We start from the raw sequence: 26,379 nt of genomic DNA on the forward strand, positions 1-26,379 counted from the left end.
AAAAATGGCGGAAGCAGAGAAGGTTGCCTCTGGCCGGTCTGCGGTTAACGCGGTTTCTGGGGTAAACGACAATTGCCAGGTAAGTTTCAACAGAGTAACAACATTATCAATGGTTTTCAAAGATGTGATGATGTTGTACTAGTCTTGTCGAGCCCGAGAGAGGCAGCTTATTAAAGGTAGACATGGTTCGCACGTGCAAATGTGCCATGGTTGTCACCTATTGCCACTGCAATAAGTCATTCCGTGTCATATGACACGCGACAAAACGGAAAACAGTGCACTAGTGGGATACTTCACGTTTCTTTCAAATGTATGTGATACATTTAGCCTACGGATCGCATAAATTGCGTAGTATTTTTGCAGAAAGTCGACAAAATAGTTAGACCGGAACCACAATATTTGAACGCCCTCCCACGACCCACCTCATCTTGCTTTTAAAGTTATAAAACAGCTAACATACTGGTGCCGCTCCATACATGTTCTCTTGCTGTTTAGGCTAAGGTAGTCACAATAGAGGTGATTCACGACAAACGAAAGGACCGAATTTTCACGAATTTGTACTGCTAACGTATATACACAAGCGCGTATGGCATATCAAAATACATGTATGTTTGTTCAGCACCATTGACAGCACAACACAGGAACCTTCCTATTCATTTGCAATGAATTTGTCTTTGGACTACTAACATACCATCAGAAACAGACAATTTCTGAATATTGTTGAAAGAGTGTGTGCATGATCAAGATGTGTACATATACCAACTCACAAAATGAAATATTTGAACATGGTTTACAATTAGAATTCCGTGGTTAGTCATTCATGTACATTTTACCTAAACCTTGATACCAAGTCTAAGGAATGAGAGAATATTTTTCCCGTAGGCAAAATTCATGGGTATTTCTAGTGGCCACTTGATACCATCATGATGTTCACAGATAGTTTTTAAAAGTGTTCACACATTCTGGTATTACTTAGTAACAACTTCGTCAATTCTGAAGTTGGTACATACCAGGAATCTATAAGGTAAGTGTATGGCACCACTATGATAGCATATGAATCATTCTGTTACAGTTTGGTGAATGTTGTATTTTTTGTGTATAGTGAGGTGAAGCCTAACCATAGGCCTCACATATAGACTCAGACATAATATGCCAGAAAATGGACTGCAATGAAGAATATGCAATCATATGAGAAAATGTAGTTTCTAATATATACGCAGATAGGACCCTTATACAGTAACTGTACTAAGTACAGATATTGGGATGTTATTCTACGGACAGATTATGAAATACTCGTTTTGGTTTGGTACTGAAGATTGGCCAACGAGGCTTATCAATACTAAATCATGTTATTTTCTAATGTAAGCTCGGATGGATAGGGGCGCCATGGTATCCACGTTATATTAGTTGGGGCAATCTGTAATGTTTGTCAAATCACTGTTCATAATGGCTTGAAACATTATCCCTAATGTCTTTCTTGTCTCTACGCCAGAAAGTGTCTAAAAACCTGTAACAGGATGAGAGAGTAAAACTTATTTACTAGATAAAGGTTTCGGCCACTTTGTACATCTTTGGTTTTTGACACTCGTGCGCACAATTTGACCTAAAATTTAGAGGAGCGGTATAGCTGAACTTTAAACAAAAAGAATGGCGCACCCTACAAATAACTCGTACAGAACAATATTGTCATTAATTCGAGCGGTTGGTTTGTCTTGGTTCAAATTTCATATCTACACCCAAAAGACGACGGCCAGAATCAATGGACGACTGTTGAATAAGACAACCTTTGCCCTCTGCTTTGTTAAACTTTTCCCGCCATTCGTCTGAACCTACCCTGGAGACTAGGTCATGACCTTGTCAATCAAGATGACAAAAGGCAGGTGTTACCTGTACACATTCTATAATACCGTGTGCTTTGTCAACATGCATGCCATGCAATGGTCGGTTCCTTATTGGCTGGCCAGAGTCGCATACCTTAAAGGGCTTTGTTGATGGTGGATATTTGATGTTTGCTTCTGGTGGCAGCTTTGTTTAGTCGCCTCCTTAGGTCATGATGGGTTAATGATTACCGAAGCATGAATGTCCCTGGCACGTCACTATTCATATAGGCAGCCATTGCATAGAAGAGAGATGCCTTTAAAAAAGTTTCCAGTCTGAATCCTACTCAACTGTACTGTCCTGTCGTTTCAGGAAGTAAGCCTTCATTGATGGCTTAAAAACAATTAAATCAATTTTCTTACATTAGTCAGTTTTTACGATTATAAAAAATCATTTTAATGAGGAAACAACTGATTTTGGGTGTACGTATCTGTATTGGTACGTATAGCCGAAGGGCGGTTATACCTGCTATACCGATACAGATACGTTTAAAACGCCTTCTTCTGATACATGTAACAGCAGTTACAAAAGTATAAATTTGTCAGAACGGACATGACTACATCGGCTTTTTAATCCCGTATTTAACATTAGGACAACGTCGCGAGAGAGAACCTCGAACCAGGCGTGTACCTGTACATTGCGGTATCCATTCTGAAGAATGCTTTCGTCGGGGTACCAGTGGTCCTGGAGAAGCCACAGCATGCCAGGACAGGCAGGAAAGAGTTTACTGTCAGCCTGGCTATGTGGAAAGATGCTTGTCTCCTCGCCATGTACAAAATGGCGACGTCACCCCGCAGGAGCTCACTGCGGGGGACATACAGATCAGGGCATTGGACAGGTACATATTATAAACATGTAAACATCAACTTAACAAGAACATTGTTATCATCATTTGTTGTTCCCCATTGAAGCCTTTTCATAATATCTGATTTCCGAACAATGGCATGCATATCGCTTGCTGTTATGAATCAAAGCTTCATTGTTTTTGAATATGTAATGAATTGGGCCTTCGTGCCTGACACAAAGAATAAATAAGTGATAAATCATTAAAGATCTTGAAAATTGCAACAGTCCTGAAAGTTAGATAGGAATATTCCTATTATTGTTATTGGATAATTAGTCTAATTAGTCTAGTTTTTTTCATATTCAATTCTTTACTTTATTAATACATTGCCAGGTGACTTACTCTGATTTTCTCAAATATTTACCATTTAGTATCCTTGAAGTCAAGGACGTTCATGACACGGTCAAGGGTCTTATAGAAGATGGGCTGAGAAATATGATATTCGACTTGCCCGGGACACCCGTGTCAACAAGAGCAAGACAGCTGAAGAAATTGTAAGTGTTTAGACGGTGATTTGATGTCTAAGACATATTGTTTAATGCTACAGGATTGTAGGTGTCTTATCATTCAATGATATTGTGATGGTCTGGCAATAATGTTTTATACATTCATGATAATGGTTTTATATGTGTAATTTTCCAGCCGAACACTAGATGGAGGAGTGGTTATCACCATCAGTTGCGCGAATTTCAACGGGACTGTAGGGAAAATGCTCGTGGTCTGGGATGGACAGGAGAATCCTCTTCCCTTCATACTAAATAAGGTAACGGAATTGTCTTATGCGAGTACAACAAGAAAGTTTCCCTTTGATTCTTGTAAATTTGCGATTATTTGTTTATTGGCTGTTCAGCACGCACAACCAGGGCAGCTTATACCTGTTGTAGCAATTGTTGATATTGGAAAGGGCTAGACTTGTTTGCAAAGACATTACAATCGAATTATGCATTACAATACAAGTTTTGGATTCAACACCTTGACATGATGTAGCTTTCTGTCTTCTTAGACTGAGCTGGACTTCGAATGGTCGAAGAGAGGAGAGAAACTCAGCAACACCGAGTTCGACAAGATAATTGACCTTATCGAAAGACTGCTTCAAGGGATTCCAAATTCTGAGGTAAGAGAGAATGCATTTCAAAACTTTTAGTTTACCAAAAGAAAAAAAAATGAATAGTTAGCTCTTTGATGTAAATGCTTGGCCATGTGCTGTTGATTCTTCGTCTTATTGTTTCCCTTGTTGTATACCTGCCCCATTTTCCGAAGATGTTGCCGATGCTTTCATTTCTCAGATGCAGCCATTACCAGTGTCTATGAGCAGGAAAGAGGACATCAGAGACAAGCTGCTTCCTGTGCAGAACCAGGTAAGCCCCTCCTTACTATATTCTGTTTGAGACCTACTAACCATGTATAACTAAACAAGCAAAAATCCGTTATCACCCTATTATCTCAGCTTATAATACCTAACATTATATTTATCACAGCGCCTTTTTTGACCTTCACTATAATCTTAGAATCTATTGTACGTATTATGTATTATGGAAACTCAATTTATAAAACATGGACAACTTTTATTTCAGGAAGATGAAAACTCTGATGACTCGGACCCAAACTCGGATCCTGCAGACGAGAGTAGTGGAAACTACGCGTTTCTGGAAATGGTATGGAGATTATAAGTTATAAACTGAGTTTATAAATCTGCAGGTAATGGCTGATTATAAACATTTTGGACCTTTGTTCAAGACCAGTCCAATTTCTACATTGTACAACACAAGGCCATATGACATAGCTCTCTATGTCTGTATAGGCATCCAAGTACGTGTTCACAATGTTTCTGTTGGAACTATATGCTTCATCTTGTGGATTACTGTTTATCATTGCCACTTATTGTTTAGGTTGTTCCTGAACGTTCAGTACAGGACAAATGCCTATTAGTAAATACTGTTGTCGCAAGTTCCCTATTCATTCATTCATTCATTCATTCATTCATTCATTCATTCATTCATTCATTCATTCATCCAGTTAGTTCCTTGTCAATCCACTTTGGATGAATAGCTGTTTAACACGTCATTGCAAATTTCTGATATCTATTGATTGACAGTAATGTAGCTGGTTGAGTTAATGTGCCACTTCTTATGATATGTTTCATTTTTCAATTAGCAAAGGGAGTTGGATGGGGCCCCGGTAGAATGGAGACAACAAGAAGAGGGCCTTCAGATGATCAAGTGGTTCAGGGTAGGTTCCGATATTCACTTCTATACAAATAGGGCATCAACGAACCCACCCACTCTATACCATGATCGTAGAAAGCAGGTTTTGTTTTAATTTGCCAATCACTACTCTCGTGTCGTGAGAGCTTCTTTCGTTTTCGAATCACTATTAATATTACTATTCACAGGAAGCAGAGCATGCAGGCTTCCTCCCAGAAGAAGTCCAAGCAGCGCTGTTACATTGTGGGAATGCCAACCCTGTTGACTGGTTAAAGGCGAACTGGCGGGAGCTTGTGGCCAGCACTGCGGCACAGGCAACAGAGGAAGGGAAGAAACTGAGGGCGAACATCGTTGGGGTCATCACTACACAAGAAGCAGCAGAAGCTCTGAGGAAGCAAGAAGGAGACATCGCCAAATCCATCAAAGAGTGCATCGACAGCAGGCGGAAAAAGGTTTTTATTCTAAATTTGTTATCATGTTGTATAAAAAAAAACTGCTTTTGCAAGTATATTATACATTCAGAAATGTATTCAATGAGTGATTGGAACATGCACTACATGTACACAATTTTGAATGGACTTAACACATATCAACATAGATGCCTAGTGTGCCTACCATGTCTAGTATCATCTACATATTATGTGCCTAATATTGTGTAACCATCTTCAATGTTTGGCATGCAGTTCGTCCAGATGATGCAGGACCATGACTTTGAGCAGGACCAGGTACTGACCGCCCTACAGGAGAACGGCGGTGACAAAGAGAAGGCCATCCTGGCTATACAACGGGAAAAACTCCGTCCATTCGAGGAGCACATTTGGCGAGCAGATGAAAATCCCCAGCGCGTGGAGTTAAAGGATGGTGACCATGAGGTAAGATTCTTTCAATAGCACTGAGCAGAAGTGATGTGTTTCTTGTATCAGTATGTATTTACGTCTTGTCACTGCAACAATGGTGACGTTAAATACGGTATAAGAACTCTGAAACACTCCTACTCACGTTCATTGATCATTGTCTTGTTATTGGCTGCCTACATTTCTTATCAAAATTTCTTCTGCTACCCTTCATATCTCTTGTGCGAAGTATGATGTAACATAAATTGCCAGTACCCTTTAATGGAAATGCATATAAATCTATTGATCTTGATCTTGAAAAGTTACTGTGTAACTTATTTCAGAGGAACGTACGGATGGTGTTGTGCCAGTTCAGCCTCCCAAGCTGGGAATGTGCGGAGACGGCAGTGGAGCTGATCGCGAGTGAAGAGTACGACTTTGGTGACAGCATTGCAGTGGTTAGAATATGCGACGATCTGGAGACGTGTAAGGGATACCTAAAATACAAGGTCAGTTAATACGGTAAAGTGATCAGAATCTGCACAGAACCATGAATTGGGCTTTCTTTTGGGATGTTATTAGATTCATTGAATCAATGAAACATCAACGTTTAATCTGTTTGTGGCTTATCACTTTTATCACATGAAACACTTGCATGACAAAGACACCTTGTGCTATTATACAACTAGGCAACACATCAATAACGTTATGTATTTTTCTACATTTTTCGTTATGTAATTAGCATGATTATTTTACCACACACAGTCTTCTCACTGTGCACGCTTCCCGTGGAGTGACCTATCGTCAGCACGGCTGTCCAGAATATTACTGTCCAAGTTCCTCTGCAATGCTGGGGACCCTCAGTTCGCCAGGGAGAGCATATACAGAAAAGTGATGTGTATGCTTCTTCACGCCCTCCGAGACTGCACCAACAAGTCCAACTGTCCTGTTCGCCGAGTCCTCACTGAAGGTAAACATTCCTGTAATCTCATATTTCTATTTACTTGCTATTTGTTGAGATACAGATGTCAAAATAGTGTCGAATTCAAAGTCACTAAAGGGCTATATGCCTGTGTTACAGCATATGCCGACTTCGTCATCACCAGTGGCCAAAACGAGCAGCAGGCCATACCACCGACTGTACTTGAGGGTCTTTGCCAGCGCGTTGAGACCACACTGGGACAACCCCTGATCAACTTCAGCTTACCTCAGGTAAGTGATAAAGGGCAGCTGATACTCAAAGTCAAATGTAATTTTAACGTGGAAGGTCACATAACACAAACATAGTTGAAAATGTCTAGATCTGTATTTAAGCAGTAGACAGTTTTCTGTAATTTCTGTGCAAGGTAAGACTAGGAAACCCCAGCCCTATACCCTAGAAGTTGATACCGCGCATTAACATTCAAATTGTCCGACATACATGTGGCAATATCTGTGTATGCTATGGCTATTTCTAATATTGTTACTGAAGGTGTATTCGTTTGGTGTCATGTCCCTTTACTTCCAGATCAATTTACCTGTTGTGGTTCAGCAGCAATGTATGTTCATTGCTGCATTGCCTGCACCAGCTAAGATTATTCCCTGAAACACTCATAATCTTTGGTGCTTACAGGCAGCATTCAAATGATTTAGTGAACACTTTTTATTTCATGATAGTTGCTGTCAGATGAGGAGAAAATCACACGGCACCAGGCGGAGATGCTACTGACGATCATCGAGTTCACTCCTACCGGGTACACGGAGGCATTGGAGGCGATTCGAGGCGCCGGGGTCACCGCAGATCTGCGTGAAGTGTTGCACGTGCACGGACTGAACTACGTAAGTAAAAACAAACATATACCAATGTTTCGATTGAATGTATTTCATATCTTTACGAATATTGCACGGTCTTTTACAAGTGAAGTACATTATCTAACGATTTGCTGTATTACCTACGTTACCTGTAGCCTCAACTATGATGGAAAAAAAAAGTACCAGACAAGTTTTCAAGCTCCTAGTAGGTATCAGTCTAGTACGACGTCGACATTGCGATTGATTTGATTACAATTTAACATTTCAATTAACTGTGCTGTAACTGTTATGACAAGTTATGACTGTATCTTTCTTTCTTGATCATTTCAGCCTTCCAACGACTAAACTAGGAGTCATGAGTCAGAAAAGGCGCAGCTTTGATATCAAGTCATTTACTACTTAACATATTAAGTTTGTATGTATTTCCATGTCGTCTGTACTTTCACAATGGTGTATGAAGGAGAAAGATGTGCAAAGGGGAAACTGCATGTTAGGTACGATTAACACTTGGGTATATACAAGCTTATATCTCCATGCAGTGCATTTGTACGTAGGGCCATTTTAGTCCCAGGACATGTAACGGTTATACGTAGATATGATTTGGCGTGTGCTTAAAAATTGTAGACATTTTTTGTAGTACAATTGATGTATGATATCATACATCAATCTCTGAGTAGGACTAGCGGTCCATAAGTTGTTGTGAATATACTTTGGCCTTTGTGCACGGTAGTTACAACCGTTATTTTTAACTTATCTTTAGTCAGAAATTGGAGGCATAGTATTTGCTGCAGCTTATTTCTAGACTATTCGAAAAATACATAATCTGAGACATTGTAAGACGCATCATCTTCCGAATCGGCAAACCATGAATGGACTGAAACAAGTACATGTTTTTTTTTTCAGTTAGACGAGCTTGTTGAAACGTTTGGACTACTATTTTTGTGGAAGAAGAAAAAATGTTGCACTCTAAATTAGTTGAATGGTTTGCCGTTCGGTGGAAATCCGTGTATGTCGATGAGTTATGTTGGACGGCAACTTCTTAAAGTATAGCGTGTCTTATGGCACAGTTCCAGTTCTAGTCTTGATCTGACTTGTGCCATAATACAAAATGTACATAATGTAATAAGATCGTGAATGTACATATTTGTAGATGCATTGTAGAAAATTGCTTAAGTGGAATGGATAAGCATAGCTAACCTTTGTTTTCGTACGAAAAGCAGACATGTTTAAGTTACATTGGGAAGTCTTGAATTCAAAGCAATGAGTATATGTGATGTGCCAAGTGAATGTTTCTGTGTACGACACAAATTCATTGAATATACTACTGTATACTGCTTCATAGATCATAAAGCCTATATCATAGTTTATTTGGACGTATATCCAGACAACCTTTCTTGTCCTCCCGAACGGCATAGTCGCTGCAGCTCCTTGCTGTAAAACACAATAAGGAATGTATAAGATTTTCTAAAAGAAACACTGTCAACATTCATAGGTAGATCTAGTAAGATCTGGTTTATTCCATAGAGACATAGACAATGTAGCCAATATTTGTGTTTTTTATACAAACGCAACTGTTTCACTATTTATATGTTTTGGCAGCAAAAGTATTCAAACCTGTCAATATGTACAATAACACATAGTGTGTAGCGTTAATCATATTTAATTTTTTTCAGCGGAATTCAACATCAATAAAATATCAGTACAAATAAATCGATATGACCTTAATTGTACGGTGGTCTGAATCATTACAGCTACTCTATGCTGTGTAACTAGGTTGTGAACTTACTTTCTTAACTTACATGTATAACATGGTACTCAAGTGATGTTTGTCATAAATACATGTTAATTATGCAAATCTGGATCGAATTTGCATAATGATTAGGACTAAAGTATATGATTAAGTCTGCTGTCAAGTTGAGAACGAGAGTAACATCGGCCATCATTTATGAAATTGAAAACCTGATTTGCATAATTATTGATACAAAACTATAATTTCATAGTGTTATCTGATAGATGGATGTGAAAGGTGGACATCTTATAATATGTTATCACCCGTCGACTGGGATGACGGACCTACTACTGTACTGGGTTATGGAACTGTAACTTGTTTCGGTTCATTTTTTATATTTATCACCTTCGTCATTTAAATTCTGTTCATCTTTAAAATTTCTCTCATGTTGCCGTATTTTATCTAACTTTGTTTCGTTCATTTGCGGCCGCCTACGATGCTTGCTGACTCAGCCTATCATGAATGGCCTACAATGTACGTGATCAGATACTAGTCAAGTTCAGGTCATGGCCCAGACTGTCAACAATCGAGAAAAGCCTGCTCTGTTTCAGCAGAATCATCAAGTTACATGAACGTTTACATTAAGCCTTTAATACATGACCCCCTTTTTTTTTTGTTTTTTGTTTTTTTTTTTCGTCCTATCGCATTAGATTTGGAGTCTGCGGAGGAATCAATAGAATTTGCTTGCTGTGTGTCCTGTGTGTGTGATCATAGGAACGACATAAACATTCACCCGACGAAGTTGAGTCATTTAACAAAACAAATCTGAGAAAACAAACCGCATTTCCTCCCTCATTTTTTCCTTGGTTTGACAATGTACAAATTTATCCAGTTCATCATTGGCTCCAAAGTGTTCAAATGAGTCAACTGTGATATTGCGACATGAGTCAGGTCTATGGGTTGCATTGTTCTCATTGAACTTTGACCTCCAAATCTAAAAAGGGGTACCCATTCGTGTATGACGACAGCGGGGTTTGGTTTGCCGTTCTGCCTTGGCCGTAGCCACCACCGAAAATCCTTCCTTCCAAAGTGTGGATAGCATTCCTGGATATCTTCGAGTGTTTGGCAGTTCAGTAGCTTCTAAAACCCCCATAGAAGCCTCATTTCCTCATTTTGTAAGAATACAACAACCTCGATACCTGTCGTAAAGTTCACAGATTTTGGGGAGCGTCCGAAGTCCTAGTAACGTTATAGCGACCAGCAGTGTTCTTTGTTCCTGAACGCACGTGTTACACCTGGAGGCTTTCAGTGTAGCGTCGCATAGGTAAAGTTGTAGGTACAAATATCAGGAAGAAGACGGTGACCAGACATCAGCCACAGTCCTGCTATATCTACATTCAGTGTGGGAGGGAAAACTTCAATCTACAATTCATGTCAAGCCCGGAGAGAACAGCAAAAATGATCTTCTTCTTGGGCCAACATTGCAGTCACCTCAGAGTGACCAGAACGTCTCTTCACACAGTCTTTGTGAGTATAGAAATATCTTTATGGCATTGTATTTTTAAAATACGAGTGAGTGAGTTGCTTTGAATATGAAGTTTTACGTATATCATATTATACAATTCGGCATGGGCAAGGAAGTAACATGCATGTTGCATTAGTTGTATTAAATGTACTTCTGTGTCCGGAAATACTAGCGTCACAACTGAGAATATGTAATGAAATCTGAAATTTTATCAAAGAACCACAGTATAGATGTTTAATGTTCTTGACTTGAACCTCGCCCCCCTCCCCCCACCCTTTACACCCACTTCTTTCCCTTTGAAACGAGAAGCGTGGGTTATTAGCACGTGCTGGTCTTCTGACTTCTGGAGGGGGTTGAAAACAGGAATTGTCTGAGTCTTACATCATGGTTTACATTATAAGAAGATTAGAAGGAACAGGTGCAAGATCCCCCATAATCATATCAATAATATTCCTTGTTTGATTGCTCCTGGTTTGGTTTTGTTAACGTTATGTATTTCTAAAACTTGGTGAAACCAAGGAGGTTTTAAACAGGTACATTTTGTACTTGTTAAATCATTTAACTATTCGTGTATGAATCGACATGTACATGTAGTCCCTTTTTCAGCTGAACACATTTGTGGCAGCCATGAAGACATCAAGAATTTGTCTTGTTTGGAGCTATTCGCAGGTGCCATACATAGACAGAAATATAAGCAGTCACAACCAAACTAACAGTGGACCGTAGTCAAATAAAGATTAATAGCTTAGTAAATATACTTCAATTACAAAGAAATTGATCTGAGTACACTCTGATCACGTACTGGTGTTAACAGGAAAACGTGACCGGCCATACCCTAAGATGTTATGCTTGAATGGAAAATATAATATACACTGTGACCAGAGTCTTCCTGTTGAGGTCTGCTATCACTCAGGTGTATTACAGACATAGCAGTCCATTAAAATACTTCAGCTTTCTTAAATTGTTGGGAAATGACATATTTTAAGGGAATGTCTGCTTGAAACCCATGTAGTAATTGGACCGTATGGAGACAATGATCATACATGCATTTAAATACCCTTTAAATACAATGCCGGAGCTGCATTGTTGTATGACGCAGGTTTAAATGTGTAGGGGAATCCCCTCGCTCAGTGATTACATACATGTAGACTGCGCAGCAAGTGCATTGCAGAACATTGCATTGGGTTACTTAAATTGTAGCGTGCCCTGTATTTCAGTACCTTGTATATATGTAGCATTCTTTCTTCAAATTCTTGTTCAAGTCAGAAGCTCACAGGAAATGCTCTCTTGTGTTCTGACCACAAAGAATGTGGTTGTCAATATAGTTCACGGACACACCTGTTTTTTAGGCAAATAAGTACCATGGCATGTACTAAGTTACATACAGGTACTAGAGCAGTCCCTATCTTCCGCATTTGAATTGTCACTGATGTCAAAGCCTTCTGTAGACTTGTACAAAAAGGAAGAAAAGTTCAACACATTCTTTGACTTAATAAATACCTACTGTTTACCATAGATGTTGCACAAATACTTGAGTGCACAGTTGACCTTTGAACCGTTACGAAATGCTTGTATATATGTGTAAGACTAGACCTTAAGCATCAAACTCTTTAGCTTAAAAAGACTGAAAACTTGCACATAATATAAGAATAAAGGTAATCATAGTTTCATACACTAAGACAGAACAAGAACTTTCTAATATCTGGCCTTGGAAATGTACAGATGAGTGTGAAATCCCTATTAAATTCACAAAAAATCCAAGTTACAAACACATGTAGTTCATCACATATATGGACATATTGTTATTATACAGTTATACTATAGTACATGTATTTATTTTTAACGTCAATATCATGATCAGCACTACATTCTAGAAGCTTTTAACTTCTCAGTGACCCTTGATGTCTACAGCGATAGTCCAGGATTTAGTTACCTTTACAGGATTTAGTTACAAAGGTTGTGGGAGGTGGAGATATTTAGTTTCACAGGAGAACAAGGGACCTGCCTTTGCTAGTAGTGAAGTTCCATTAAGCCACTCCTTACCATTGCATGCCAACAGGACACTGTTACTCCAGAGACTTAGGTGCCATGATAGTTGCGTTCAAATCCCCTGATATGCCCTGATGTCTTGCCCTTGGGGTGGGGGGGTGGGTGGGTGGAGAAAAAGACTAGAGACTATATAGAGGCAAGCCTAGGTGTGCAATGACCCAAATCCTACTGTCTGCAGACCTAGAAGAATCTATCTCTTTATATTACCAATGTCAGAACGCAAAATATGGTAAAAAAATTTAGGAAAATAGTTTTTGCACTCACCTGAATATGCTAGGTGATGTTGGTGGTTAAACCTGGAAGTTGCTTCATGTATGATATATAATGTACAGTCAAATACAAACACACAGATATATCATAATGAAACTTTATAGATCACATGTTTCCAGGCTCAACCAATTAGCATGGAGGCTGTGACATCACATGCCCACACCTAGTTGCCATGGGGTCATTATGGGGTCAATGCCCCCCTCCCCACCTGTTGCAAGTACATGCAGCCATAGACTTAATGTACAAAACTAAAAGTAGAAACAAACTTCTGTATCTGTCTGTATCTGTATAGCCGGTATAACTGCCCTTTGGTGTAACACACCACTCCCCCTAACTTGATTGTTATATCAACAATAACTTTCATTAACAAATTATATGTAATGCAGTATTTAGCAATATGAATTACTTTGAATCACTGTATTGTATTCTGTGGTATTATGGCTGTGAGTGTGAGCACACTGTACTAAAAACTATATAGACAGGATAACTATCATATGAATTCAGTATAAATTTTTACTATTTTATTCGTAGATCATCGTGATTGCCTCTCCACTGGTGACTGGAGGACCATTGCCAGACCCAGAGGGCTCAGGTACAGACCTGGACACTCCATGGGACCTGAACATGTGTGATCCATGCCCAGCAGGTTAGTAGTTATAATGGCAGAGATAAGATACATATCTATACTATATCATATAGAGGTACAGAGGTAATAGAGGTATTATATCATATAGAGGTACATATAGAGGTAGTAAGTTGTACCTTGTTTAATGACTACCGTAGATATTGTGGTTTAGTTATCTGATGTCCCTGTATTAGATTGTTCAGTAGTACTGTAGAATTATATATCCATTTCAAGTTGGTCTATTGAAACAAGAGTAGAGAAATATCATGTCTCTAGTGTAATAAAACATCATTTTGTCTTAAGTTGCAAATGATTCAGCTTTAAGCAGATGTTTAGTGGCATAGTTCTAACCAACCAGCAAGACACAATCAAATTGGCCAATTTGATGTCTTGCGAGTTGATCGAGACTTTACCACTAAAGCATCTGCTTGGAGATTAGCAAATGATAGCTTTTTAACAATGCCATGGACTTAAACCATGTGAAGTTCAACTTTATCCAATGTCTTTTCTTTCAGGTACCTTTATGGAGGAACCATGCCTGCCAAATGAACCTGACACATCCACCTGCACCCCCTGTCCTGAGGGAACCTACAGCAGGAAAGATAACCGTTTCAAGTCCTGTCGTCCTCACAAGACATCATGCAACGCCCCCTATCAGATAAAAGAACCAGTGCAGCCAGGTGACAAAACACACAATGCAGTGTGCCACTGTGAGCACTGGGCATTTAAGTAAGTAATTACATTTAGCACTCTATCAAACACATAACATCAAGGCATATCTATTCTGGAAATGGTAGCATTGTTTAAATCTTCTTGAGCCATTCATTGGTCTATATTTTGCCATTGTATGCACATAGTCACACAAGTACTATTAGGGAGTCTAATTGTAATATTTTTACATGACTAATGGACAACCAATCATCATGAACAGTTCCAATTGTTGATTGCTAGTGTAACACAGTTTATCTTAAGTAGAGAGCTCACATTTTCTTGCTCTACAGGGTGACAAACAACCAGTGTGTGAAAAGGAAGCAGTGTCCTCCTGGTAAAGGCATGACCAGAGGTAAGTTGTTGTATATTTGTGTCAAGGTTGTTAGGTTTTTGAAAACAATCATGACATTCATTGCTGTGCTACTTGATGCCACTTTTTGTGTGTGCCTCAACAATATGGTCTTACTGCATCTACATCTAACACAGTAAATGATGAATCAATGGCTTGTGACAGTCTCCGAGACATGATACATTTGACCAGAACTTTATTGACACAACAAAAGTACAGTGACTTTCATAACCCTTGCCAAAGTGGTCTGCTATGCAGCATTACCCCCTGAAACATTCATCCTGCATTACAGCCAGTATAGTGCCTAATTTCACAGTAGATTATGACTGTCCAAGGCACCTCCCTCCACTGTCAACTCTGCAGTGCCTTGAACCAATTAGTTTGCCTTTCCCCTGCATTAATGCCCTCTGTCACAGTCTTCGGTTATGGTTGACCCTTACATTAGCACCAGGCTCAAGTAAGCACAATCCTCAACCATTTAGAACATCCTGTGTCAGCAACTGACGTCCCACCGCCTCTGAGCAGGCCTGACTGACCTAATTCAGTCTATAACCTGCCTGGCCTGAAACAGTCTGAAGTTTGTCCCCCTTTTACACAGGGTATATTTTCAGAAATTCTGTTGCAATTCCAACCTAAAAGAACATACATGAAGTTGCATTTAGGACTTCTTGTCATTATACTTCAACCACCAACACCGTACATGAACCACTATCCTCATACCAAATTTTAGGTCCTTTATTTGACCTAATATGAAGACACAGGAGCAAATAAGTTACAATATACTTTTTGGGACTATTTTTTTTTTTACAAAAAAGCTACATTGAATTATTTTAGGGCCTGCATCCAAAAAATTAAACCAAAGAATACCTGTGGAAGTATATTCCCAAGCTCTGTTAAAATTTCAAGACATTTGGTAAAAAAATGTGGTGCCTGGTAGCAAATGTCTAACAAGAAGTGGAGAGAGAGAACACAATGTAGGACCAAGACAGCTTAGAGCATTCTGCTCCCCCCATAGGTCACATGACCTCTGGGGGGAGCAGAATGTTCCCATACATGGTCACATGATAGATCAGACCATCCTTTGCAACTCCCCATAGCACATGTAGGAGGCTCTGTATGTATACAAATGCAGTCACTATCAGCCCAGGCCAACAGGTCCTGGACCTTTTGATTTAGTGGTTAAAAGACATTCAAAGAAAAGAAAAGACTCCTGTAGCTTGGTCAAAACAAGCCAAACTTGGAGATATGTATGATGCTGTGTTTCAGCTCAAAGAAAACAGATTATGTTTCACCTCCTAGAAGGCACATATGTTTTCAAAGAGCACAGGATTAATTTGGTGTGACCATCCCCACTGGCAAGCTGTCGGGCAGGCTGTCAGGGGTGGAGATCACATCAGGCAACAGCTTCTGCCCCACTCCAAAAGGCCCAGATGATTAATGATGATTAATGGTCGTGGCATCAATCTAGCATTACTCCCAATGTTCAGTGGGAGCTAGTTTAATGCCGGGGTAACCCCAGAAGTGATCTGATAATGACCACGTAATGCGGCATTACAGCCGCACAACTGACCACTTTGGCAAGGGTAGGTCTTAAACTATGTGTAAACATACAGTCAGATACATGGGCACAACCAAATTGACCTACGTACATAAGGCAGTAGTAGATGAATCAACTTATACTATTTGTTCTGAGACAATAGATGATTCAACTTATACTATTTTGACCAACTGTTACTCTCAAGTAAAAACTACATGCACACAAATTTCAGTTACATATTAACACAGTTTTCCATCAATTAGTAGATGAAGTTAAAGAAACTAAAAATGTTCACGTGTTCCTCTATTATGATACATGTAGGTGGACGATGCAAACTGTGTAAGCAGGGGACCTTTAGTGACAAAAAGTCTTTGTTCCAGAAATGCAGACCTATGACAAAGTAAGTAAACTCACTTAGTGTACATTTCTGAAATCAGTAACATTGAAAGGCCTATGTGCTATGTGTTGCATATTGTCCTAAGGTTTATGTATTGTATTGGTTTATACACCTCTGACAATCTGGCTGTCATATCTACTTGTAAGTGTCACAAACATACAGTAAATCAATCTTAATTGGTTGTTAATCATTACACAAAATGTTTCTTTGTTGTTTCAGCTGTACTCAGGAAGGAAGAGAAATTCTTCGCCCTGGATCTATAACTTCAGATGCCCTCTGTGGAGATTTAAAGTCAGTCACAGATTTCAACAAAACACATATCAGTAGTGATGATATGATAAAGGATATGAAGATGTTGGCCATGAAAAAAACTTTACAAAACATTAAAAAAGAACAAGTAGATGCATCACAAAGCGATACAGCATTTGCAGAGGATGCACCCACAATAGCAGCAAGAAGTCATGATACAGATACTGACAGTTTTACAATGAAGACCTTGCATAGACATACTAAAGAACAGGATACAGTTATACAAGATCTGAATAGACATTTAGACTTGATTGAGCCTGGAGTCAAATTAGTGCTTAGTACGGAAAATTATGACTCACACACACTGAGTGAACATCATATTAGGCTGTCAGCACTTCAACAAGTTCAAGAAATACTGAGAACAACAAAGTCACCAGGTAAGCTTTGTGTAACTGGTTTCACCCCTATGTTCTGTTCTGACAGCACTATATTCCTACACCCTATGTTCCTTCACCCCTATGTTCTGACACTCCTATGTCCAGGCACCCCTATGTTCTGACACCCCTATGCTCTGGTGCCCCTATGTTGTCATGCCCTATTTTCAGACACCCCTATGTTCTGACACCCCTTTATATGTTCTGACACTCCTACTCTGAGTACATGTATCATGTATGTTCAGACAACACTAACCCTATGCATGTTTGAAAGTAGGGATGTCATAGGGCTATCCCCCATGGCCATGTAAGTAACCACACATTACATTGTCCAACAATTTTGTTGCTATGACAAAGAATATTTCATCTTAAATCATTATAATTGTAAAAGTAAGATTTTTTTATTCGCCAAACATTTATTGAAGTTGGTTTAGATTGTCATGGTATCGAGGAATCTGAATAATGCAAATTTAGCAACAATTATAATTGCATTTGGATGTCTTTGTCTTTCTAATTGTTGCCTTTGTTTTTCAGTTTTTTCAGAGACACCAGCTGACAACACAACAAAGATAAATCTTATAATTGCCATAACAAGCGCTTGTTTTGTAGCATCTGTTGTTTGCGCCGGCTTCCTAGTTTGTGCCATTAGATATCTAAAAATACTTGTGAAACAAAAGAATTTGGAAGCTGCACCTCTCATAGTGGGGAGACAGGTTGAAGAAGGGGACATGGAAGAAAATACAGGCTATCTGGAAGGTAGGTTGCACTGTAAACTGTTTTTGTGGAAGCTTAGAATCTTTGCTTTTAATGTTGTTACAGTAACATTACCTTTCATTGACTTAGGTTCCACTTCTCGGATCCCTGCATTTTACTAGCAATACTAGTAGCATCCTGCACAAACCCTCTAGTGGGCAGCATTTGTTTCTACAGGCATTTATGTTTCTACAAAAGTGGGCATTTACATCCCAATACATGTACAGCTCCCCCAGAAAAGAAACCAACAAACTTGAGGTACACTCATGGAAGCAAATGCTGCCTGCTAAAAGTCTACATGCATGTCCATATATTTCTAATTGCATTGATTCAAGGAAAATTTACAATAAGTTTGAGATTTGCTGCAGAACTAGATCAGGCTCATCAAAACTTTTGTCTTTTACAGAAATTGGAGCAGATATGCCTGAGTTAAGCCAAGAACAGCCATGCACAGAGCCTTCATCCCCCCATGCAGACCTTCAAGAGACTCCACAAGGGGCAGAGGGCATCAGTATTCGAAAGGAAGCAGAAATGCAGCCATCTAAGGTTCCAGCTGCAGTTGTGAGACCCAAGCCATGGTCCCTAACCACTCAGCCACATGTACATACCTCAGATGAGGAGGACTCACTGCAATATATTGGTATGTATGATTGTACATGTACATTTGTACAGAATCATGCATCATATACATGTATGTCCTTTGTGCTACTGAAAAAAATGGTTTGTGTCAGTGTTATAAATCTGAAATGGTGATCAAGCAGTGAAGGAAAAACTCTATATTATAAACTATTCTGTTTTTTTCTGCATTTTTTTCAGGGTCACATGATGATGAGACAGTACCATTGATTCGGAGAGGTAGCCAAGAAATCAGTTCACCTATGGATCCAGTATTCAAGGTAATTGATGATGATTATTTATGTCAGATAATGTGCATGCCCATTAAAATTACTTATTGGATAGTTTTAGTTTTAGTTGATGTTTTGCTGTTAAAGAACACAAAACAGGAATGCAGCTTTGAACTTTTAATAGACTTTAATACATTTGCATCAGGACATACATGTACATGTAGTTTGAAAGTTTTAAACTCCAGAAAGTGCAGACATTAAAATTTTTATGCCTAATTTTCATGTTAGCAATTAACCTTACACATCTGTATCTGTATAGCTGGTATAACTGCCTTTTGGTGTAACAAACAAGCTTCGCAGGCATGTGGCATGGTGGTAGCTGGGTACATTACACCAAACGACTTGTTTCACCTAACCTAGTTGAACATCTAACTATAAATATTGTTTTCACACTTATAATTCCTAAACAGGCTGGAGGTATTGAAGTAGTTCTCCATCAAACCCCTCCCCTTAAAGAAGATGAACAGAGCAAATCTTCAATGACAGAAGATGCCACAGAACCTTCCGTAGCTCAACAAACCTTACCAGACAAGCATGAAGACCTACCAGATACAGCAGACCAGCGTACAGAAGATTCTGCACATGAAGAAGATAGAACGGATGCAGGCCCCATGTCTGAACATAGAGATCTAAGAACAGAAAAAGAGGACGAAGAAGAGACTAGCATTAAACAAATATCAGGCTCAGCAGAAGATACTAATGACATTCCTCCTGACATAGAAGAAATTGCAAGAGCAGCTGCATTAGTGCGTGTGCCAAGCGATGAACTGAGCTTCCCTGTCCAAGAGAGTACACATGATGACTCGGACGGGTTAGAAGCCTTAGGTGCTGTAGGAGGCAGATCAGAGTCTCCCTTCAGCCCGCTGCCTTCAGCTCAGGCAGATTCTGACACAGAAAGCTCGTCTGGTGATGAAGCTTACGAGAGGAAGGTGCGAGTTGCGATTAGGGACAGCGTGGCAAAAAGTAAGTCCTTTTAATTTTTTTTTATTCTTCCAACTCATCTTTCTGTACAATATTTAGTATTGTAAGCTTCAGAGGCTTTCTTGCTTCAGAATCAGAAGCCGTCTTGTTGCGTTGCTTCAGAAGCTTCTTGATTCAACATTGATAACTATACTCTCTATATTGGAAAATAACAGCAGTTCGTAAATTTTTGCAAAAAAAGACTATCAACAGTAAAGTTTTTCTTTAATTGTTTTGAATAAAAATTGTTGAAAATTCTATCTCACCAATCATTGAACTGTATGCTTATAAAATTAGTGGTCAAGTTTAGTGTCCTTTTCTGAAGTTTTCATGTGAGATTGGCAACGTAGACTAACTTTTCATTCTTTGTTCTCTTCCAGGTCTTTTTACAGGACTTGCCCATCATCTAAGTAACCCTGCAGGACCAGGTCCGGACTGGGTACCTCTGGCCCGAGCAGCGGGCGTCACAGGGCCAGAAATAGACCACATCATTAATGAAGCAGCCCAGGACCTTGACAAAGACATTAGAAAAATGTTAGAGAGATACGAGGAAGGCAAAACTGGTGACAGGCCAATCAGTGAGCTGTATGGGGAGCTTATTGCGCGAAAGAGACAGGAGTTATATAATACTTTTAGAAGAGACCCACCAAGCTAAATTGTACTGGTACAATAGCTCAATCAATCAGAAGAGTGCTCGCTTTGTAACCAGGAGGTCGTGAGTTCAAAGCCCGGCCGGGTCATACCAAAGACTTTAAAAAATGGTACATACTGCTTTCTCTGCTTAGCACTCAGCATCTATGAGAAAGAGTATGGGAAGTTCAAGCACACAACGCTACTAGCAGGCTACCCCCCTGCTGTAGTGCTTGCACAACTGCGTGGGCCCAAGGGCTATAGAAATGGCGATGGGCGCCGCCCCTATGCTCTGCACAGAGTGAAAAGGGAACATAGCTAAATATATAGCTATGGAAAGGGACTTGGGATCCGGATGGCTAAAATAAATCGATTTTGGCAAACCTAGTGAACATGACAAAGCAAGTGTATATTATCCAGTTAAATTTCATAAGTCTACTCAATGCACACATTGCACTAGCTTGTACTACTGTTAACCCACTGTAAGCTAAGGTGGGTCTTAACAGCATAGACGTATATGAAATAGGTACACTAGCCTGTATCTCGCTAACTGCAGCATATCTGGTGTAATGTGTGTGTTGAATAGACCCATATATTAGTGTGCCTGTTGTAGCATTATACTTATATGGTACTATGTATCTTTTTTCATTATTATTACATTTATTATTACATTTTCTGCTTATTCCAGTTAAGTTATGAATAGCGATCTGCTTGTATATATTAAGCAAATTCTGCTTGTATATATTAAGCAAATTCTGCTTGTATATATTAAGCAAATTCTGCTTGACAGTGTATATATTACGCAAATTCTGATTGTATGTATTACGCAAATTCTGCTTGACAATGTGTATATTAAGCAAATTTTACTAGGTTTGCAGCTTTGAAGACGTTTCAAATGTGAGACGTCTCGAAAGTTTAAAATGATGTTAAGAAGCATTAGAATATTTAGATGTAAGAATCCTGTTTATGTTAATCTGCAATCATACTTCAATCTTTCTTCTCCAGAAGAAAGACGATAGTCAACGCAGCTTCTTGCTGTAGAACATAATAAGAAGATACAGAAGGAAACACAGTCAGCGTTTGTTAGATAGCTTGGAATAAAAACAGTGCATTGAAGTATTTTTGTTGTTTCAACTGGCTCAAAATAAAGGGTCGATAATGATAGGTTGATTCTTATTTCGTGTAAGTATATAGTCTGGTTACCCAGCCTAGCTCCCGAGTCCTGCATCCTCTCCGCAAATATTTGCACACACTGCGTGGATGGACTCACTCTGGTCATTTAAACTGCCAACTTAAGGTCAATCTGCGGTTACAATGTTACAAATACTAACGTTGAAGCTCCTTGCGTTATCGTAACCGAAGGAAATAATATAAACGTACTAATCTTCAAAATATACAACGTCAACAAGACAACGCAATCAACACAAAGTCAAAAGAAAGTCACTATATAACCAATGACATTTTACATACAATGCCCTTTATATAATTTCACAGAGACACTATGAAGGTAAGCGGGTACTTTGACCTCTAACCGTTGACAGTGAAGGAATTTGGTGACCCCGTGATCGGATGGCCCTCTGTGAAGACGCAGGCGGTTCTGAAATTCCTCGAGCCATTTCCTCTTGAAAAAACAACAGAAACGGTGCTTCATTGAAGGTAAGAACACATCTTAAGGATGGTGTTCTAAACTCTATCAGGTTTATTGATCGGTGTCGTCCTTGCAAAGAGAAAACGTATTTCGATTCTGCTGATCGACTCGATAGTATCATTGTGCAGGGATCTTTGTTCAGCATCAGACAATCGTAGCTCTCAATATAGTACTAACCGTTAAAACCAAACTGTTACACATGAGTTAACTCTATCTTACTCTATAGGTCTTTGAGAGTCATTCAAAACTATGGGTATTTCCCTGGCCATCACCATATTTGGATGTAGTTTGGGGACCGTTCAGTAGCTTCTGAGAAACTCAGTATTCGGACAGTACATAGGAAGTGACTAATGATGAATGTAACGTTATACAATGTACCTGCCTACAAATGTAAGTGCACAGGCCAAAACCTACCCCCCCCCCTGCTTTTCCCCATAAGGAATGTTATTGGTAACGATTATACCTTTGGTAAGAAATATGTGTTGACAACAAACTTTAAAATGTGTAAAAGCCATTTAGGCTTAAAATTTGAGGGAAGTTCGAGAGAGAGGCAAATTATGCATCTGTAAGGGTACCAAGTTTTCAGGCCTTAGGTATCACACCAGGGACGAAGAGGTTGAGTAATTTAAGGGTAGCAATGCTTTGGTGATCGTACAACGGCAGTTTGCGAATTCCTACTATCGTAAGGGAATTAACATCTAGGTCACGACCATACTTTATCAGTTTTTACAGGAATGGACAAATCTGCAAGAAAGTATGTCGGGAGTGATACAGACTACAGCGCAGGACAGGGGGAGGCTGACTACACGTCCACACAGCCCAACTCACCGGACCCCGCTAGTCAAGACCTCACACCGTCAGAAACGGTCCTGGAGACGCCCAACGCAACTGATGAACCTGGAAAAGATGGGCAGGCGGAAGACGGAAAAATGTATTATTGTTCCCACTGCCCTTACAAGACAAAACACGTGCGTATGATGACACGTCACAGTAGAAAACACGTAATGCCGAAAAAGAGAAAACAGAAGACGGAACACCGCTGCACGCAGTGTGACTATGTAGCGACTCATAAAACCAAACTGAACAGGCACTGTAAAGAAATGCACATAGGACTCAAACGCGAAGCTGGGGAGAGAAAATACTCATGCGGGCAATGCGACTATGTGGCCTCGAGGAAAGATTGTTTGAGGGAACATATCGTGTCGAAACATACAACCGACAGTAAGCCATACAGCTGCGAACAGTGTGATTTTCGCACTGCGCGTAGCGCGTCGTTACGCAAACACATGAAAACGCACACCGACGAAAGACCATACCCGTGCCCGCAATGTAGTGGCAGTTGGAAAACGAACATGGCTCGACAACAACACATAGAAAGGGTCCACATGGGGGCTCTACCGTATATGTGCGGCGAATGTGGGTACAGGACAGTCCACAAGTCCCATCTGGTTACCCACATGCGGACCCACACGGGCGAAAGACCGTACAAGTGTAGCGAGTGCGACTACCGTGCTGCGAAGAAAGGACATCTTACCATCCACATGGCCACACATAAACAGGGTTTGTCATTTGCCTGTGACCAATGCGACTACAAGGCCAAATACAACTACCAACTGTCCGCTCACATGAAGACACACGCTTCACTGTTGTACCAGTGCAAAGAGTGCGATTTCAGGGCCACAAAACAGCAGCATTTAGACATGCATTACCAGGCTAAACACTGTGATGATGAGACGTACGTTTGTACGATGTGTGAGTTTAAAACGGCGTATGCGTCTTCCTTAACTCAGCATATGAAAACTCACAACAAGAAACCGAGTAAGAACAGGCGTTTTAAGTGTGATCTGTGTGATTATGCTATTGGTAGAAAACAGGCTTTGGTCAATCACATTGCACGCTGTCATTACAACAGCCAATAAGCGGCAACCTTATATATAATTATAACGAATTGTCTGCAATGAGTCATGATAACAATAACAAAACTAGCGTTGGCTTAGATAGTAAAGTAAAGACAGTATAAGGGGCAACCTTATATATTTATATAATTATAACGAATAATCTGCCATGAGTGAAAAGGACAATAACAAAACTAGCGTTGGCTTAGACAGTGTTGTAATTTTATTGTAACATCTATTACATTTTATCTGCATGTTAACATACAATGTTGTAATCACAACATTACGTTACATATATTTGTTATAATAAGTACCTATGAATAGTTATTAACTATAGTCATTTCTTACCTAACAACGTATAAATAGTTAAAAGTTATTACATAGTTCATGGTTATGACCACACTTGATATTTACCTTAAAAAGGTGTGAACTTTTATCAAGACTTTGTCTAAGAATACGCAGACTTGGCGGGGTTTCTGTCTTAATTTGTTATTGCACTGTATGTTACAACTTTTATTCATGCTATTTTGTAACACATTAGACTACTGTAACATGCAATATCTAAAGTTATAAACAAGAGCGAACTACATTGTAACACTTATCTATAAATTTTCTTATTTAACGTCATATGATTTTTGTTTAATGACAATATTTTATATCATTAGTCTGTAAGTAAATATGTTGTTTGATACATTATAAAACTTAGAATTCGGGTTAGAATTTTTACCCACTGAAATGAATTAACCTGAGAACATAATGAATAGCGTTTACATAAGATATATTAACCCTGAGATATGATAATGTTGCTATATATATTTTAACCGTTTTAGAATACAATAAGTTGTTACAAAATTAAAAAGGGAGCTGTGCATGTCCATACGTTTAATACCTGAATCTAATACCTAATCAGTTGCAAAAAAACATATATACTGTTGATATTTCTTTACATAAAAAGTTTGGAATCAAATATACACCATGTAACACATATTTCGTCATTCTGTTATTGACATTCGCAATATAAGATCATGTTTGTCTGTACCTATAGTTCTTATCTTCGGCTGAAGTTATGTAACGTTATCTAAATCTAACAAATACCAAAGCTTCGCCTATACAATTTCTATTATAGCTTAGTTTATGTACTGTGAGAAGCTAGTAAGTCTCAAAACAGTTGTACTGATATTATTATAGCAAATTACACCTACAAATTCTACCTACAAATGTATATGTAATATGAACGCACAATGCAGCATATTGTGTTGGCACATGTCCTAAAACTTATCAAATTGACATACCAAGCCACTGTCCTCCCAAAAGAGTACTTCGCCGCAAAAAAGACAGATTCAATACGTGTAAGACAACAATAGTCACGACACCCGTCTTAGCCATATCCTTCGTCTAGCACTTTTCCTTTTTTACTTTCACGGCCGAAGTAGCGGTTTCTATACCCGTTTGATTTCCCTCCTCGTGCGTCTTCATGTGCTTGTTGAGCAGCCTTCTGTCGGAGATGGAGTAGTCACACAGGCCGCAGGTGTACGGTTTCACGCCCGTGTGTTTCCGCATATGTTTCACCAGATTTCCTCGATCCGCCGTTCGGTACCCGCACTCCTCACACATCAGGGGTTTCTCACCGGTGTGGATAGACATGTGACGGTCCACACACCTGCATGAATGAATGAATTTGTTTATTGCTTGTTTTGCCCTCACGAAATATAATGAAATAAGACAATTGAAGTTAAGTAGACATGCATAGGAGGGATGGAAACCTGCTGGTTTTTCTTTGGCCCTTCCCAATACTATAATATTAAAGTTACCATTGATACTGAATAAAACTAAATTTAAACGAAGAAGACAAGAATAACATGAAATAAACAGAAACAATTCAAAGAACTAATGAAACAATACACATCATGAATGAATGAATGGTTTATTCGATCATTTGATCAGGTAAGGTAAAGTACATTGCAGCCATGGGCTGAATTGCGTACTTTTTATATATCTAAAAAACTGTTAGCATTAGGCTCTTTAAGTACCGGTTAGCGCTCACCGTATCTTTTCTATTTAACAAGTACAAAGCACAAGAAACTGTACATTAAAACAGATAGGTTGTAAGACGGATACGTCGTAGTAGTTAAAACACACATACACGCACACATTCACACACAC

The 26,379-nt window shown here is 39.2% G+C and overlaps 4 protein-coding genes across 4 annotated transcripts in view; 3 read left to right on the forward strand and 1 right to left on the reverse strand.

Moving 5' to 3' along the window:
* LOC109480225 lies at nt 1–7,895 on the forward strand. The gene is made up of 15 exons (XM_019782374.1): nt 1–79; nt 2,470–2,716; nt 3,094–3,216; nt 3,365–3,485; nt 3,726–3,836; nt 4,009–4,080; nt 4,297–4,377; nt 4,877–4,951; nt 5,115–5,378; nt 5,610–5,798; nt 6,104–6,268; nt 6,525–6,729; nt 6,841–6,971; nt 7,416–7,577; nt 7,881–7,895. The coding sequence occupies exons 3-15, from the start codon at nt 3,158–3,160 to the stop codon at nt 7,893–7,895; spliced, it is 1,650 nt and encodes a 549-aa protein (XP_019637933.1). The 5' UTR covers nt 1–79; nt 2,470–2,716; nt 3,094–3,157.
* Nucleotides 7,896–17,951: 10,056 nt separating this feature from the next.
* LOC109480296 lies at nt 17,952–21,835 on the forward strand. Its single transcript, XM_019782482.1, has 5 exons — nt 17,952–18,181; nt 18,585–18,818; nt 18,995–19,074; nt 19,494–20,046; nt 20,424–21,835. Exons 1-5 carry the CDS (start codon nt 18,154–18,156, stop codon nt 20,696–20,698), a joined length of 1,170 nt encoding a protein of 389 aa, XP_019638041.1. The 5' UTR covers nt 17,952–18,153; the 3' UTR covers nt 20,699–21,835.
* A 1,220-nt stretch (nt 21,836–23,055) lies between these two features.
* LOC109480226 (zinc finger protein 37-like) lies at nt 23,056–24,240 on the forward strand. The gene has a single exon (XM_019782375.1). The coding sequence runs from the start codon at nt 23,056–23,058 to the stop codon at nt 24,238–24,240; it is 1,185 nt and encodes a 394-aa protein (XP_019637934.1).
* A 1,371-nt stretch (nt 24,241–25,611) lies between these two features.
* The window catches only part of LOC109480227 (gastrula zinc finger protein XlCGF8.2DB-like), a 2,587-nt gene continuing 1,819 nt past the window's right edge, over nt 25,612–26,379 (reverse strand). The window contains exon 4 of the mRNA XM_019782376.1: nt 25,612–25,876. Coding sequence (XP_019637935.1) covers nt 25,612–25,876 — 265 coding nt within the window. The remainder of the gene's footprint in view (nt 25,877–26,379) is intronic.

The sequence above is a fragment of the Branchiostoma belcheri genome, unplaced genomic scaffold (genome assembly GCF_001625305.1).
Source record: "Branchiostoma belcheri isolate BF01 breed outbred unplaced genomic scaffold, Haploidv18h27 scaffold50, whole genome shotgun sequence".
Classification (NCBI taxonomy): Eukaryota; Metazoa; Chordata; class Leptocardii; order Amphioxiformes; family Branchiostomatidae; genus Branchiostoma; species Branchiostoma belcheri.

Excerpts from the sequence above, each read along its gene's own strand:
- LOC109480225 (XM_019782374.1), top strand. The coding sequence starts at position 3,158 with ATGATATTCGACTTGCCCGGGACACCCGTGTCAACAAGAGCAAGACAG. Across the intron at positions 3,837-4,008 it reads AAGGGATTCCAAATTCTGAG|ATGCAGCCATTACCAGTGTC; the intron begins GTAAGAGAGAAT and ends TTCATTTCTCAG. Across the intron at positions 4,081-4,296 it reads TGCTTCCTGTGCAGAACCAG|GAAGATGAAAACTCTGATGA; the intron begins GTAAGCCCCTCC and ends CTTTTATTTCAG.
- LOC109480296 (XM_019782482.1), top strand. The coding sequence starts at position 18,154 with ATGGAAGAAAATACAGGCTATCTGGAAG. Across the intron at positions 19,075-19,493 it reads CTATGGATCCAGTATTCAAG|GCTGGAGGTATTGAAGTAGT; the intron begins GTAATTGATGAT and ends ATTCCTAAACAG. Across the intron at positions 20,047-20,423 it reads TAGGGACAGCGTGGCAAAAA|GTCTTTTTACAGGACTTGCC; the intron begins GTAAGTCCTTTT and ends GTTCTCTTCCAG.
- LOC109480226 (XM_019782375.1), top strand. The coding sequence starts at position 23,056 with ATGGACAAATCTGCAAGAAAGTATGTCGGGAGTGATACAGACTACAGC.